Source organism: Coffea eugenioides, chromosome 5 (genome assembly GCF_003713205.1).
Source record: "Coffea eugenioides isolate CCC68of chromosome 5, Ceug_1.0, whole genome shotgun sequence".
Lineage (NCBI taxonomy): Eukaryota > Viridiplantae > Streptophyta > Magnoliopsida > Gentianales > Rubiaceae > Coffea > Coffea eugenioides.
This window is the reverse complement of record NC_040039.1, coordinates 6,083,694-6,101,490: the sequence shown is the minus strand read 5'-3', so window position 1 is coordinate 6,101,490 and position 17,797 is coordinate 6,083,694. Positions and strand designations below refer to the sequence as shown.

General features: G+C 34.1%; 1 protein-coding gene across 1 annotated transcript; it reads right to left on the bottom strand.

Moving 5' to 3' along the window:
* Nucleotides 1-14,068: 14,068 nt before the first annotated feature.
* LOC113772313 lies at nucleotides 14,069-17,517 on the bottom strand. Its single transcript, XM_027316906.1, has 2 exons — nucleotides 16,847-17,517; nucleotides 14,069-14,364 (listed from the first exon to the last, which is right to left on the bottom strand). The coding sequence occupies exons 1-2, from the start codon at nucleotides 17,267-17,269 to the stop codon at nucleotides 14,314-14,316; spliced, it is 474 nt and encodes a 157-aa protein (XP_027172707.1). The 5' UTR covers nucleotides 17,270-17,517; the 3' UTR covers nucleotides 14,069-14,313.
* Nucleotides 17,518-17,797: the final 280 nt, after the last annotated feature.

Genomic DNA, 17,797 nt, shown 5'->3' with positions numbered 1-17,797 from the left:
TTGAGATTTTTTAGGATAATTATTAGTTAGAAATTATCATAGTTTGTTTCATGTAATTATTATAAATAGTGAGTTGATAAATGAATAACATAAATTCATTTCCAGTTTCATACAAGTCTTTTACAAGCTATTTTTTTGCAATACTAAGGTGTTATTTTTTAATTTATACCCTAAAAAACCAACAAAGTGGTATCAAGAGCCTATATCTTAAGGCCTGTGTTGTTTTTTGAGAGTGAGTGCATTTTGTGAGAATCCTTTATAAGCTCAAAATCATGACAAGAAAGAACTTTTTGTCAAATGTTTCAACATTTAGTGGTGAAACTTACTAAATTTGGATTATTAAATTTGGACTGTGTCTTCTCATTTCTTACTTAATTTTCAAATAACATTAAAATATTTTCTCTTCTTTTTCTTTTCTTTTATAATTAAACATTTCCCATCTTTTCTTTTGGATTAATTTCACATACCTCCCTCGAGGTTTAGCATAATTGCAAGGACCTACACTCAAGTTCTAATAATTATACTTACCTCCCCAGTTTTAACCTTTTAGGTAACAAAATAGGCCCAATAATATAACATCGGAAAATTTCCCTTTGATTATCCTCATTGTGATTTTATTTATATTTTTTCACCATTAATTTCTTCCCTTGCGAAACAAAACCAAAGAAAACTATCCCTCACTATTGGCTTGTGTCTTCCTCTCTTTAACAATTTTAAATTCCCAAAAAACTAAATACTTGATAATCTACTAAAGCCCCTCTCCTGTGATTTGCTTCCTCAAAGAAATCAATCCAAAAAAACAAGCACAAATACTATACCTTTGAAACAATGAACCCAAAAAAAAATATACAAACATACCTAAACTATCCACACACAACTTTCATCGAAGCAAACACACATAGACCAATAGATGAGCAACCTGGAGCAAAAGAGGCAAAAAAATTGCTGGAATCAAACCCAAATTGCAGTATTAATTTACTACCAAGACCAATTTTCCATAGATGTGACAAATTGAAATTTAATTGTTTCGTTATCAGCAAAAAAGAAATTAAGATAGAAAAGTGGAAACTCTTGAGCTGGTGTTGGGAGGAGGTTTGGTTGGGCCAAAGAAAGGAAAAAAAAAGGTTGTAATTTGCGAACTAATTACTTAGTTATATAGTAGATTCAGAGATGGAGATGGTGATGGTTTTGATATTGTTGTTGGTGATGGTGGTGATAATCTGAGAGAGGAGATGAGACCTTTGAAAGATACTATGCAGAGACATAGGATTTAAGGATTTCAGATAGAATCATGGCATTATATGGAGAAGAAGAAAAACTGAAAAAAGTTGAAATAGATGTTGGTCTTCATGGTGGTGGTTTGCCAAAAAAGAGTCAATGGTATTGAGGCTATTGTACAATAAAACAAACCCCCTTATAACCCTCTTAAATGAAGGACATTATTATCATTTTACATGATGAAGGGAGGTAAGTGTAATTATCAAAAATTGAGGGGAGGTCCTTGCAATTAGACTAAACCTCAAGGGGGTATGTGAAATTATCCCTTTGCTTTTCTATCATAAACTCCCAAACTAGTTATTAAGTAATCGAATTGCGAATGAACCGCGAAAATGTCATTCGAAAAAGAAAAACCGCGAAAGTGCTAAATCTTAATTCAAAATCCAATCACACAACAAGCAAATAGTGACTTTGCTTTTATAAAAATAAAAGCAAAGTCAGGAAGCTACAGGGAGATCCCCAAATTGCTTAAGCTTTTTCGTGCGGATCCGGGACAAAAGGGAGGGGAGTAGAAAACTAGAATCAAGAAGTCTGTGATTTCAAGAAATTCAGCGAGGAAGAGGAGAGTATCTGAAGCTGAACCCATCAGGCCAAACCTCGCGCCTTCTCTTTCAGATACTGATACTTCTCTATTGCTGGAAAAAGCCAGAAATTTGCTCCGAGGAGGCAATGGAGAATCTTCATCCTCCTCTTCTTGCTCAGTTAACTCTCCCTTATTCGGTAAGACTGATGGGTTTCATTTCTTCACTTATTTTTTTTGGGTGACCCGGAACATACTCGACTTGAGCCACTTAAAACCTAAGCTGACACATCAAATCCGCGATATGCTGTGATCTCCCACAACACACTCAAATTAGATAGAAGGATTCAAATCTAGAAAAAGATTCAAATTCAAGATCTCATTCAGTTCAAGAGTCCGCTTTACCGTTAAACTTCACTTATTAGTATTACTCTACCTTACTATATTTAGTGCTCATATAAACATCTAGCTTTTCAAATCTGTTATGGTCAGACTCTTTTTTGGCAAATTTATTTGTATACATTGGTAACCATATCTATCTACATTGGTAATATATATATATATATATATATATATATATATATATATATATGTACTTTCCCACCTATGATGATTCTAATTTTTTGCTTTAGAATCTTCTTTTGTAGGCTTAGGATAGAGAGATTTGGCTTCTCTCTGTTATCCATTTAGTTTTGTATTTATTTTAACTATAGACAGCAGTAATTAGTAGAATTGATATCAAGGTGAGAGACAAAAAAAAAAAAAAAAGAATACGTTATCCATATGTGAAAAAAAATAAAAAGAAAACTTAGTTGAGCTATGAGCCATTATACTAGTGTTTTTTTTTTTCCATTGTACTAGCATGTTACTTTCCATAAAGAGCATTTGCTCTTTTAAGCGAGCCTCTTCAATCACTCTAGGTGCATAGATGGAATTAGAATTTTAGTTTAAGAGGCGAATCATCAAACATTTATTGGTGAAAAAATCATAGTAAATTATAAGTTTTGGGGTGGTTAATCCTTTAAACCACAATGATAGAGTTTAGGGGAGAATCTATGATTGACTGCACATTGATTGAGTTTGACAAATTTGACTCGTTTATTTATCTAGCCAAATTCAAGCGAGTTTTTTTTAAAAGAAATAAAAACTTTATTATGATATCTGAAAATCAATCATTGGAATGGGCTGTACAACTGTAGGAGCATAATCTAGTTTGAGCACTTTAAATTTTTTGCATACAAACTACAAGTTTTGTGCTAATCTAGCCAAATTTGAAATTATACTGAAAGCAAAATACTGTTCGTATTTAGTTTGATTAGTTAGTTAACCAAATCAAATGAACTCTTATATGTCCAAACTCGATTAGAATATTGAGTAGCTTGATTCATCTTACAACTCTTAATTCAAGTCAATATAGTATAAATATCTTGTAATTGCAGTTACATTTCCTTTAGTGTGTCTTCGTTTCTTTTGTGTAATTTCCTTAATCAATGTGTTATATTAATCGTATGTAGATTAGAAATTACTTTGTTATATGAAATGTTCAGCCTATTTGTCCATGTTTGATGTCTTTATCAAATGTGGGACTAAACTAATACGGTACTCCTCTATCCCATTCTACTTGTTAAGGTCAATTTAATACATAATGTAAGGAATTTAATCTTTGACCAAATAACTCTTTTCATAATTATTCCTTAATTTAAATTCAAAATTTGTTTGTTGCTTTTGAATTGTTGAATTTTAGAATAGTTTGTTAAAGCATTTAATGCTAAAAATGACTTTAATGCTCGAAAATTGAATGAAGGATAAAAAGGAAAGATTGGTCTCTTTTCAATTTTTTTTAAAGACGATAACAAATAATTTAGGACAAACTAAAATAGAAATCAAGATTAATAAAATGGGACAGAGAAATAATATAGTAATCTGCCATAGTGGGACAAGAAGAGCTTGCTTCTCGTTTTTATTGTTTTCCGATTCCTACCATGCATCACACATCCTTGTACTGTAGGTCAAACCCATGATTTAAACTTGGACCGGATCGACCAATCCAATTGGTGAAATTAGGAATCGGCCAAGTATTCGATTCGAGTTATTCTAAAAACTCAGGTCGGTAGAAATAGGCTTGTCAACGGTCCGGGTCCCCGGCCCGGATCCGTGAAATTATTGCGGGTATGAGTAGGGGATTTAATTTCGTTATCCAGACCCGGATCCGGATCCGTTTTGTCAACCAAAAAAATGGATCGGATACGGAATATAGTATTCCGACCCGTATTGGACCCGAATCCGGATATAAATGGATTAATAATTTAAAATATGTATATTTAGCAATATAATTTGATTAGGATGATGTATTTGAGTAAAGTCAATTTGATTTATTTTCTTATTTGGTTTTTTTTTTGTATTAGTTAGAAATTAGTGTACAAATATATTTTTTTCTCATTTTTATTAGAAATTATAAATTTTCATAATTTTTTTCGAGTAGATCCGGACCCAGACCCGGATCCAAAGTACGTCGGATCCGGATCCGGAACATAAAGTAGAAGACCCGTCGGGTAAATGGGTCGAATCCGGATCCGATTTGGTATGACGGGTCCGGGTCCAGAATAATGAATTCCGGCCCGGACTCGGCCTGTTGACAGGCCTAGATAGAAACTCGATCAAATTGATCAAAAACTCGATTCGACCAAAAACCAGTAGAACCTGTAAAAATTAGGATTTCTTATTTTCCTTTTTGTTAATTTTTTTTCCTTCCTTACCTCTAACTCTGAGTCCTTTTGAGCTCCACCCTTGTGCACATGTGTAAATTTCGTTACTTTGTTATCGGGCCTTAGAGAGTATGCATTGCCCAGATATGATTTATGAGTAAGTCATAAGCTATTAAGTGGATGACATGATATATATAAAGAACTAAGTGATGTACTTTGTGTCTGTTAGAGTGTGTAATTTGTTACTCATCGACAAAGAACTAAGTGTACACATGTTGTGTGGTTGTGTACAATATGTTTCCCATTGTGTACATCTTGTTATGTGAAAATTACAGTATGTATATTGTAAAATGGAGGGCAGTGATACAAACCCCTTTTTACTAGTTGTAGAAGTCTCGAACTCGTGTAACATCTTGGATTGGATTTGCTTTAGCATAATTTAGTGCTAATTTACATGATATACCTCATGAACATGGTGTTTTTAGAAGTGTAAACCTTGTGAGTTGCAATTTGTTAATTTGTCAGAATGAGTATAATTATGTCTTCACCTTTCTCTTCCTTATATGGTTTGTATAACGCAGTGAATGTAGCTATGTGAGCTGGATTGCATTCTAGAAACTTTGGTATAGTTGATATTTGCATATTTCTGTGAAGTTTGCACATTGTTAGTGGGTATGGTGTAGTGCTGTATGTTTTGTATGCTAGTGTAGTCATAAATTTACAAAAGTTAGCCTATTATTTAAATTTGCATCTAGTTATTGGTTCTTATGTACTATCATGCCATGTTTATGACACATAAAGTGAGAATGAACTTACTATACTGTTGTTTGTTGGCTACATGGAGTTCATGTAGTTGTACAATTGGCGTCTGAGTGGATATACCCTATAGGTAATTGATAATCACGTAAAACCTTTTCGCACAACTTGTACATTAAATGGGTCATATTGTGATAACTAACGTACATGTGTGATTTTTAGGAATTGGCATTATGGAAAGCAGCAAGTGGACAAAAGGTGAAACTCCACAATCAGGAATGGAGTTTGACACGAAGAAAATGCTTATAAATTTTACAACAAATATAGTTTTGTCAAGGGTACTATGTAGCTTTCTTTGAAATCATTTAAGGTACTTGTTATAGCTAATAAGCTGTTGTAAATGAGCCTTTTTCACTCACAATATTTTTCTTGCATTTTGTGAAAAGTTTAGACCTCTTTGGCAATTTCACCAAACTTACACGAAAAAGCAAGCTATGCAGTCCTATTATTAGTCCAGGTAACCTATAATTGTATTTGTTGAAGATGATTTGAGTATCATTGCCATGCTTGTACAACCCTCCTCCTTTGTCATATTTAATTGACAGTGATCTGTTTAATATATAGGCTGGTTTATTACTGTCACCACAGCTAGGAGACATAACCAATAAATTCTTATGTATCTTTGTTTGTGGCACCGACAAATCAATTGTGTAAATTTTAGAGTTTAAAGTGAATTACAAAACATGAAATTATTTATATTCATGTCAATCAGATTTGCAAATTGTTCACAGAGGGCGAGGAATGGATGTAATGTTCTTGAAATGGCTTGTAATAGATTTTCCACTATTTGTATAACTTCATAATAGAAATGCAATTATCATGATTAGAGCCTACTGAATAGTTGCTAAATTTATCACACTTGTATTTTGAGCTTGTACAAGCAATAATTAAGGAGGCACAACTTGTGTAGATAGTGTTATATTGATCAAGAACAAATTATTTCATGTTACATTACGAATCCTAAATTGCTAGAACTTAGGTATTCTTAAATTTATCACACTTATGTTGTGAGATTGTACAAACAATTAATAACGAGTTACAAATGATGTTACAAACAATTGTGTAGATGATGTTACACCAATTAGAAACGGTTTATATTCATGTTATGTTAGGAATCCTCAATTGCTAGAACTCAAGTAGTGCTAAATTTATGACGCTTATATTGTAAAGTTGTACATGCAATTAATTAGGATGTACAACTTGTGTAACCGGTGTTATACTGACCAAGAAAGGTGTATTTATGTTATGTTAGGCATCCTAAATTGCTAGAACTTTGGTAGTTCTAAATTTATCACACTTGTGTTGTGGGGTTGTACAAACTATTAATAAGGACTTGCAAATTGTTTAGACAATGTTACACTAGTCAGGTATTGTGTTAGGAATCCTCAATTGCTAGAATTTAGGTGGTGCTAAATTTATGATGCTTGTCTTGTGAAGTTGTACGAGCAATTAGTGAAGATGTTCAACTTGTGTAGATAATGTTTATACTAATCGGGAATGGTTTATTTTGTGTTACATTAGGAGTCCAAAATTGCTAGAATTTAGGTAGTCCTAAATTTATTACACTTGTGTTGTAAGATTACACAAGTAATTAATGAGGAGTTGCAAACTGTGTAGACGGTGTTACATCGATCAGGAACGATTTATTTTCATATTGTGCTAGGAATCCAAAATTGCTCGATCTCAGGTAGTGCTAAATTTATGATGCTTTTATTGTAAGGTTGTAAAAGCAATTAATAAGGATGTATAACTTTTGTAGATAGTATTATACTAATTGAAAATAGATTATTTTGTGTTACATTAGGAATCTCGAATTCCTAAAACTTAGGTAATTCTAAATTTATCACGCATGTATTGTGAAATTGTATAAGTAATTAATAAGGAGTTACAAATTGTATAGATGGTATTACACGGATCAAGAATGGTTTGTTTTCATGGTATGTTAGGAATCCTAAATTGCTAAAATTCAAGTAGTCCTAAATTTATGACGCTTATGTTATGAGGTTTACAAGTGATTAATAAGGATGTACAACTTGTGTAAATGGCATTACGCTGATCAGGAACACTTTATTTCCTGTTATGTAAACACACAAGCACTATAAATTTGACATGATCTCCCTACACGTGTGCATGATCAATTTGTTTTCATGTAAAAGTACTACACAGTGGTCAAAATATCACCAATTAATTTAGTGTATTAGAAGAACTTTTATTTTGTTTAATGGAATCAATTGAAATCCAATAAGTAGTCAAACATATGTGCTGGATAATAACTCCAATAATTGCCACAAAGAGGTACACAACTACAATACTATTCATTTTCATTGCATTCACAAATTTATAAAAAAAGCTATTATTTTTCTAACATGGATGAACTTTTTCCATCTACTGACCTTAACATAAGCAAAAACTATCTAAATATAGTCATTTGTTTATTAACTTGCAAGTGGTGATTTTAGTGTACATCCGACTTCAAGCATTGGTAAGAGTTAGCCTCGTTCTATTTGGAATCTACAAAGTCATTATGATTTCCTTGAAGTTAGCATTGTGCTCTGAAGTACATAGCTAAGCTGTGTATAGCAACCAATACTTGGTATCGTTTTTCTATAATTTTTTTTTAACTCCAGCCATTCATTTTTCCACAAAAAGATATTCAATAAACAACTAGCTTTGCAAGTTATGGGATATGAGCAATTTCAATAAATCTAAATGATGCGCAGCCAACATTTTGCTCCAGTAATCTTGGTACTTCATCATGAATATTAAAGTAGCTAGAAAATTACACGTTATTGGGTGATAAGTGAGAAATATCAACAACATTGAAGGTGAAACTACTGAAGTCAATTTCCCTTCGAAACTTTGTCGCCATGACCAACTCAAGTGCAAAGTTCTATTTATCACATTGGTAAGCAAAACAGACAAAATATTGAGGTGGCGTTTGGTTCGCATGTTGGAATCGGATTCGGATTCGGAATCATTCATCCTGGATTTGGAATGGAATCAATTATTACAATACATTTATTTGGTTCAGTGCCAAGAATGTATATCATTACTATAGTTGATGTTTGGTTAGTTGACTCTTTGTAAATAGGATATAAGAAATTTTCACTAATTAAATATATTAGTATAAATGTATTAGTAAATTTAGTATAACTAATTAATAATTTCTATTAGTAAACATGTATAATTATTAGTATAATTGATAATATCAATTATATTACATAGATTAATATACATTATATAATACATATAACTAATAATATCATTATTATAAGTTTGTAACTAATTAGATTAAATGTTATATATATAATTAAATATAATTATACAAATGTTATAATATAAATATATAGTTATAATTATATAATATATATAAATATAATGTATATTACATATTAAATATAGTTATTATTATATATTATTATATATAAAATAATAATTATAATTATAATTATATAATTTATTAATATTATATACATGTATATATTATAATTATATGCACATATAATATACATTTATAAATATACATATATATTATAAATTTATTAATATTATATATAATATTAATAAATTTATAATATATTATATAAATATAATTATATTTAACTAAATAATTATAATATAGATTTATATAGTATAATAATATCATTATTATAAGTTTGTAACTAATTAAATTAAATATAATTATACAAATGTTATAATATAAATATAAATATATAATTATATAATATATTAATATTAATTAGACTAATATTTTATATAAATATAATGTATACTCCAGCCACATCTCCCTCAGTTGCTATGGGATGCTACTGTTTATGCTGTTATAGTCAAATACATTCTAAATGCACTGCTAAGTATGATATAGCATATTCAACACACTCAACGTCAAGAATATTCAATCTAACACATACATACTATAACCCACACTCATACCAATTAAATTTAACTTCATGAAATTCAAATACTGGGTTGCTACTATACAAATAGGTATCAAGTGACAAATATTAATCATTCATAGTGTTGCACTTCCCTTCCCTCTCCTTGCTTTTATTTTTTCTTTTATATTGTTAATCTCCTTGATTTTGCTTAAATATAATTATGCTAATGGATTACTAATTTACAATTGTATGAGAGTATTGCTACACTATCACTCTTTGTTCACATAAAACAATAGGTATTCAACATGATATAAAGGCATGCTACTAAAATACATTGTAATCATTCTTTTTCACTATGTCAGGTATGCTGAACAATGCATGCGTACATTCAGACTAATACACATAACCTAGAATCTACACTCATTGCAATCAATTCTAAAACAATCCATTTCAACTAGATTGCTGCCGTACAATTAGGTATCAACTCACAAACATGAGGTAACAATAGTTAATGCTAGTATATTGTGTGTACTTCCCTATCTCCTTCCCCCTTTCTTTTTAAATTTTCCTCATGTTGTCTATCTTCCATACCTTGTTTTAATATTGTTATGTTAATGGATTATTGATTTTCAATTGCATCAAAGCATTGCTCCAATGTCACTAATTAGTCACATGAAATAATACGTAACCAACAAAATGTATAAGCACGCGTAATAATCTTGCAACCAATTTTTAACAGTATGTGAGGCACATTGAACATTGTGTAAATTTAGCATAACACATACAAATCCCAACCAATAGTAATGTGAATCAATTGTAAAGTAATTAGTTCCAATTACTAATTTACATTGCATCCTACTATTTCTCCACTATCATTAGTTCATCTAAAAAACTCTTTGCTATCCAATATGATATTAGGATTCATCTAAACATCTTCACCTATATATATCTACTTTTGATGAGCCATTTTGCTTACCTTTTCTCTTCCTATGTGTCTCAGTTTATTTCAAAGTGATCACCCATAAACACCTAGTAATTGTATATCCACAGCAAGGTTTGCTTGCTTACCCAAAAAAATACAACCTTTTAAATTTCCCTATTCTTTTATTTACCCAAAACCTCCTCACTTATTGTGGAAAGTTTCTCATATAGTTGTATAATGAATACACCATTCTTATTATTGTGGAAACTCATGGCTCGTGTTTATCCTCTACTAGCAATTCCTACCAATAATTGGTTGTACAGTTATCCTTTACTTTTTTACAAACACTTGTTGTGCAAATTTTCTTCCACTTTTCTCCTTCATATGGTCCATCAACATATTTAACTCCTAGTATTCATACAGTTTTCTAAACAAACTTTCTATTTTATTTTTTATACTGTTTCGATCAAGTTGTGTGCTTAAAACAAGAACAAGTAAAAATGTTCCACACCATTGTCAAAATATGCAATTATGTAATAAGCTTGTAGTATTATTACCAGGGTATGTCTCTGCTTAGTCGTTGCCCCGAAACCCCTATATCCCATTTTACAATTCGGGTTCATCTTCCCTAAGCTTTTTTAGATTTCACACTTCCAAGACTATCCCTTTTTGGCACTATTTCTTCCTTCTCCTCATTGTAATTTTTGTTAGGTGACAGTGCATTTCCATCATTTTTCTTCTTTGCCCTTGGTTTGCCACTTTCCTATTCTATGATGTTATTTTGCCATATGCTATGTTGCCCTATTTTCTAGAGTTGTGGCTGAATGAATATTGGTAATTATTTTGGAGGGAATGCAAGGGACTTTTTTGTTTCAACGATTGCTTCTTGTTCAGTTGGGCAGGATTCTACGAAACGGAGTCCTAAAGCTTTGTGACGGAATCTATTAAATTAAGACATCCTTTTTTTATTTTTTTTTAGCTTTACTAATTGAAACGAGATCATTTTGTCTCCTACTTATTCCCTTGCGACGTGGCTCTTGCTGAGCCTCTTGTTGGAGCATGTGAGAGGACCGCTCCTAAACAGTCCATCTGATGACTGTTTCTATCCCATATCCCTTTTTATTGAAAAAGATGTAAAGAAATTTGTCAGGACACAGTTCAAGAAAATGATGCTATGCTGTCTGAGAAGAGGGAACTCGGGCTAGCTGAGTAGGCCATCAGGAAGTAGGGGTGTATTTGGAAAAAACTGAAAAATCGGTTGATCCAATCTAAATTGGATTTCAGATTTCAGTAAAATGGAATTCGGCAAAACTGAAACATGTCCAATTTTAATAGTTAGTAAAATAGTTCAAAAACAGATTTTAAAAATGCAATATTGAATTGTTGATTACTAGCCGAATTTTTAAAATTTTAGAATATATACACATATATATTAGTTATATCCATACATATTACCAAGTACTAACTACATATTACTACTAACAAACTTATTGACTAGTTTAACCGTTGACTATTTAACTAGTTGACTATTTAACTACTCTGTGTACTAACTATTTGACATTTTAGTATTGGTTTACTGCATTACAGAATTGGTTGGAGTTTGGACAGGGGAAATGACAAGATGCAATATTGATTTGTTATTTTTTGTTTACTTAATGTCATGATGAGTTGATGACTGATCATGTGCTGGTGTTTTTATTATTATTATTATTATTATTATTTAAAAGCTGAAAAAAATATACAATATTATTTTGGTGTAATAATATTTTTTTTTTTTATAGAAAATTGAAATATTTTAGCTTATCATCGACATTTCGAATTTCGGATGTTACCGAACTACCAATTCTCCGACCAAAATCTAATTTACCAAACTAAAGTTTGAACGGTAATCAGATATTTATCTTGACAAATCGGTTATTAAATCCCCAAAATTTTTTTTATTGAATTCCCGATTAACAGCCGATGAACATCCCTACTAAGAAGGGACTTAGATCCCCCTTTAGGTGTAGGTCGAGGGATCAAATCTTTTTTGCTAGAGGGTGCACTAAGCACCCGTCTGATCTGGTGGCGGTTCAATCCCCTCAAATTCTTTATTAACCCCTTTGGGTTTGCCCTTTCCCTTTAGTGTATAATCGGAGTAAGAGTAAGGGTGGAACAGAAATTATCACGTTGGGAAGAAAAAAATAAGAGTAGAATAGAAATTATCGTGTTTGGGAGGAAAAAAAATGGTTGTCTCATATGAGAAGAGGGAGAATGATCTCCAAGAGCATCTTGAGGGTTGTAAAGCCATGGCACACAAGGATGATGGATTAGTCTACAACTACACTACTGAGGAGTAGAAAACGTTGCACGGGCTCATGGAGACTCCGTCCGTGCATTTTCCGCTTTTGGTGATGTTGTTACATTTGACACCACCACTTAAAGTTCAATTACTTACAATCTACCACTTGGGACTTGGTCTGGCATAAGCAATCATGGGAGGGCAATTTTGCTGGGCTGTGCTCTCTTACGAGATGAAACAGCGCAGTCGTCCTCTTGGGCCTCACAGGTTCGTAGTGAAGCCATAATCTTTCATATCCTATTTCTTATCTTACCTCGCACATACTGTAACCGTCGTTTCTTTCTCGTACAGGTATTTGGGCATGCAATCAGAAAATGGATTTTTTTTTTTCAATGCGAGGACCCATTTTAATCATTCTCCCTCGTAATAAACTTTTACCACTCGGAGCAAAGTGTACTGCATATAGCCTCAAATTCTTTTCCACAAGTTAATCATTCATTTTCTTGTTTTTGAGGCCTTTAACTCAGGACATTATATATAATCTAGGTTACCTGATATTGGAGGGGGAAAAGAATGCTTTGAGTGATATGCAGTTTGATCTCTGAACTGCCTTGCCACCATGGTTCCTCAGGTGGGAATCTGTGGCCTCATGTACAAGTTATTTAGATAAGTTGGTGTACCTCTTGCGATTGGTGCCCCTGCTGTAGCTAACACCATTTTTTACCCTTATTTCTAATGTTAAGTTCTTTCGAAATTCCTGGCAAGTCTGCAACATTTGTATCATGGAAGATGGGAAGTCTTTTTACTTGCGTAACATGTGTATGTTACAACTTGTGGGTGTCAAAATGGGCAACTTGGGCATGTTCAGAGGGCTTGGAGTTGGGTGATAGTGTAATTGAGTTAACTCGTTTGTTTTCTGAAGACGTCAACCCATTCATTCAGTGTCTAAATGCATGCAGCCCACAGTAGATGCAGGAAATCCAGCTATTCATTTATGACCCTTAATTTTTAGTTTTTCCCTATTTTCCACAGAATTTCACACATTAGCGCACACACTGCCACTCTTTTCTGGTGTCCATAGATTTTAATATGCAGTTATGGTACTTTATTTCGTATTATTTTATTTTATTTTTGGTTGCATTTTCTATCAATTGGGGCAAGGTACAATTTTGGAATTTCGTTTTTGCACTTTTTCAACATGGCAAAAACTTGCATAGACTTGGTCTACGGTCTCACATGTAAACCGAGCCCCCCTCATCCCAAATTTGCTTCCCACCCTCCGTGATAACCCAATCATCAGCATCTCTTCTTCCTTAACTACTACTTCCCCCAAAATCAGCGCTTCCTTCCTACCCTATTCAGCATCACCATGTTATCTGCATCCCTTCATTACTTCCTCTCTCTTTCCTCCCCAAAAGTTTTTTGCCTTCATCCGTACCTACGCCTGAGATCTTTCTCCACCGAAACCATCGCCACTCTCTTTTTTTGGGGTTTTTTGCCTCTTTCATTTCCTGAGATGCTTTAGTGTTTTTTTCTTTTTTTTTTTTGAAAGGGGGGGGGGGGGGAGGGGGGAGGGGTTAAGCTCATAAATATTTACGGAAAACCAAATATAAAGCCAAAATAACAAACCAATCCAAGCAGAAATTACCGAAAAAGAAAACAGAAGACTTGGGGCGGGGGTTTTTGGAAATTTTACAAGGCTGAGATGGAGTTTGGCAAGAAAGCAAAAGGAAACCTGACCTGAAAAATTGTTACTAAAAGATTTGTACTTGTATGTATTCAAAAGAGGAATTTACAAAAACTGAGAGAGAGAGAGAGAGAGAGAGAGAGAGTAATGAGAGAGACGGAAGTGCAGAGCGTTGAAGTCAAACCAGGTGATGGATAAGAAGATATAGAATGTGAAGCCAAGTTCTTCACTTGTTTTCATCCTGGCGCACACTGCTAGAAGCAGTCTTCTTCTCATTCTAGTTCAATTGATAAGAAAATAACTAATGAGAAAGTTAATTAGTTAAATACAGACCCAAAAAGGCAAAATACAATAGCAGACGACAAACTAGGAATGTTATAAGCTCCACACTCTGTGCATCAAAAGCTGTCATGATGTAGATGGTAACATGAGCAAATAAAGGGGAAACTTAACTACAATTCCGTTCACACCCTATATTAACCGACTAAAATCAAGAAATCAATCGAGCAATGCCTCCAAAAGAGATTGATGCATAGTTTGCCACAAGATAAATAAGAAACTAAATGAGGCTATTATGCTATTGAAATCTGTCAAACGTTTTTCAGAATTCACTTAATAAATGGGAGAAAACTACAAAGATGTCATACAAGGCAAAATCTCTAAGCTTATTAATAAGATATCTAAGTGGTGCCAAAAAGTTCCACACTAGCCCAGTGTAAGTCAAGTACAATGCACAACAGTTCTGTAGCCCGCAATATACGGCTAGACAGCATGACTTAAAAAAAATTTTAGTGTAATTGCAGATCGAAACCATATTTTCTTTTTTTGGGACATGTAAAACCTCTGCAATATGAAGCTAATTACTCCAACATTGTTAATGTAATATACTTCGTTGTTTCCGGATTGGTTAGCAACAGTAACATCAGTCTGATGTCATCTGAGAAAGGATCAGGCAAAATTTGAACGGTGATTAAGAGAGTTAACAAAATTTTAAGCAGGACAGTCCTGTCTTGAAGTGGGGGCATTTGTTAGACTTGAGCCACATCAGGGGACATGTGTGAAGAAAAAAGTGGACTCCCTGGATTCATTTGTTACATTTATGCTTTCAGTGTATAAAAGGCTCATGCCTTTCACGTTCTCTTTCAGCTTTTTGGATAACCTTTCTGTAATTTTGGGAGAAGACTGCTATTGCTGATATGTACTTGAAGGAGACATTTGATACCAGAGAGTTTCTGGCAATAGGCAGGAGATAACATGGGCATAATTCTCTACACAAATTTGCATGAGATTTGGAGGAGGAAGTCCAGATGGAATGACTGCGGAGTTTAGAAAATTTGTGCGAAACGGAACTTTTGGAGATTAAGAGGATAGGTTTCAAACTCCAAAAGCTTTAGTAATTCCTTGCTACTCCCATGCATGAATCCTACTGTGGATCTCTGTTTATGAGTGGTATAAAAGAAGAGATTACACCATTGGTTAAACTGGTTAAAAGCTACCACTTTGCAAGATACCAAGAAAGCTGTTTGAAACTGAATAGATCACTGAACACTTGGTTCCTTCCCTGAGACTTTCACACTCCTCTTAAAAATGGACATCAACTAATTCTCATAATACATCAACTAAAAAAGCCTGAACCCAGTTGCATTACCCAGTCAAAACGCACCAGTTTCTCTCCTGAACCCCAAAGAAAACCAGAGCAGAAACACAACCAAACTTCCAATAATTTCAGAAAAAAATCGCCCTACGAATTTCCAGGATAAAAGAGTGAAGGGAGTCTCTGTCTCAAATGTGATGAACCCTACACTTTTAGGTATGTGTGTAAGAACGCCAACCTGAAATTCACATTGTCAGGAGGAGGGGAGGATTTTGTGATTGCAGAAGAAGGAGAAGAGGGAAGTGATGGATACTGTTACTGTGGAGGGGATTGATCAGGATACTCTGATGGAACTTTCAGTTCATCCTCCAGCTGGGGTTGCTAAGCATAAGACGATTAGAGTTAACGGGAACATTCAAGTGAAGCCGTTATCCATCTTAATAGACAATGAGAATAGTCATAGCTTAGTAGATGATGGTGTAGTCAGGGAGATCAAATGGAAAGTGAGGAGTACCAGCCCACTACCTGTTACAAATGCAAATGCAGGGAAACTACTCTCTACTAGAGTATGCAGCCTTTTAAATTTTCGAAAATGTGTGATTATGAGTTTCAGCATGTGGTCATAACCTCGAAGTTAAGGGGAAGTGATATGGTGTTTGGAGTGGACTGATTGCCTAAGTACAGTTCCAATGCAGATAAGCTAATAATGAAATTGGAGGAGGGTATGTTGACGAAAATGAAGAGATTTTCCTGAAAAATGACAGCCAACCAAATAGTGTCGTTGTAGGGTGGGGTGGCGTTGTTAGACTCAAGCCACATCATGGGCTCGTGTGAAAAGGACGGTGGACTACTCGGACCAGTTAGTTAAACTTCTGCTTTCAGTGTTCGATGAATTGCCTCAAAAAAAATTCTTTCTAGTACCAGATTTTTCGTCTCACGAAAAGCACTCCGGTAAAGATTGTCCGCTGAATCAAGCACTAATGCACAAAACTCCTACAGTCCACCGTTTACGCACCACACATCAATAGGTAAAAGCAATTAAGCAAACACAAAAGAATTGAAACCAAACCAGTTTGTATCAATCAAATAGATGAAATGGCACCGGCATAATTTGACGGACACACAAGCACGAGACAGGAATCTAGAAAGGAGAAAGTTCAATTACCACAAGTGAGATTAATTGCCTTTCCATCTTCTCAAGACTCCCAAAGAATCCTTTCTTGATTCCTCTGCTCTTCGCTTCTTCTCTGGATACAGTTAATTTCACCAACTCATTGTTTTCTCCCATTTTGAAGACGAAGGCTCTGTTGTCCTTGAGTTCAGAGACTGGTAGCGGGATCCCTTTCACATCTTCACTTTCAAGTGAAACCGTCCACTCCGGGTACATTCGCACCACCTCCTGTATACGCTCCCAATGCTTGGCAAATTCTGACGCGCTGAAGGCGTAATGGTCCCCTGACTTAATTGTTTTTTCGTCGAAGGGCTTCCGTGCCCACTGTTTCAATTCCTCCACATACCCCAGCCTCCACTCTGTGAATTTGATATCCTTACCAGAACAGTTGATAACAAGACAAAGAGCCTTGCCCATTCGACAACCAGAAATGCAGGTCGACTTGTAGCGATTTGTGATGAAGAAAGTAGAGGAATAGGATTTAGAGGAAGTCAGTTAGCCGGAGGCCGGCGGTGTTTCCTTAGATGCACTAGACTGATATGATGAAGAAAGTAGAGGAGCAGGATTTGAGAAGAAATTGGCTAGGGTATTTTCGTCTTAAACCATCAGAAAAGTTACTTTTTAATAAGTTGGAAGCGGGTGAAGTGCTAGCGCGAAATTATATGCGGCCGTTTTCAGTTTGCGTCCTCGAGTGACCAAAGTCAATTCGGCAGACACTTCAAGGGTTTCCCGTTAGCAAGTACATGGTTACATCTATGCAGGAAAGTCCATCAGTGAGGGGCTAAGTCCCTCTTGGACGGTAGGCTAGGATTCAAACCTCACCTGTAACGAAAAAAATTTAAGAGTTGTACCATAACACTCCCTTAATTTAGTTGAATTTATATATCCATTAGTCCTCTACCACAGTTTCCTTAGGCTCCCCCTCCCCCTTAGATTAGGATAAAG

Bases quoted from the DNA above. Each gene is read 5' to 3' on its own strand.
- LOC113772313 (XM_027316906.1), bottom strand. From the start codon at position 17,269: ATGGGCAAGGCTCTTTGTCTTGTTATCAACTGTTCTGGTAAGGATATC. The intron at 14,365-16,846 runs GTAATTGAACTT...CAATTGAACTAG, and splicing joins GGCAATTAATCTCACTTGTG to AATGAGAAGAAGACTGCTTC.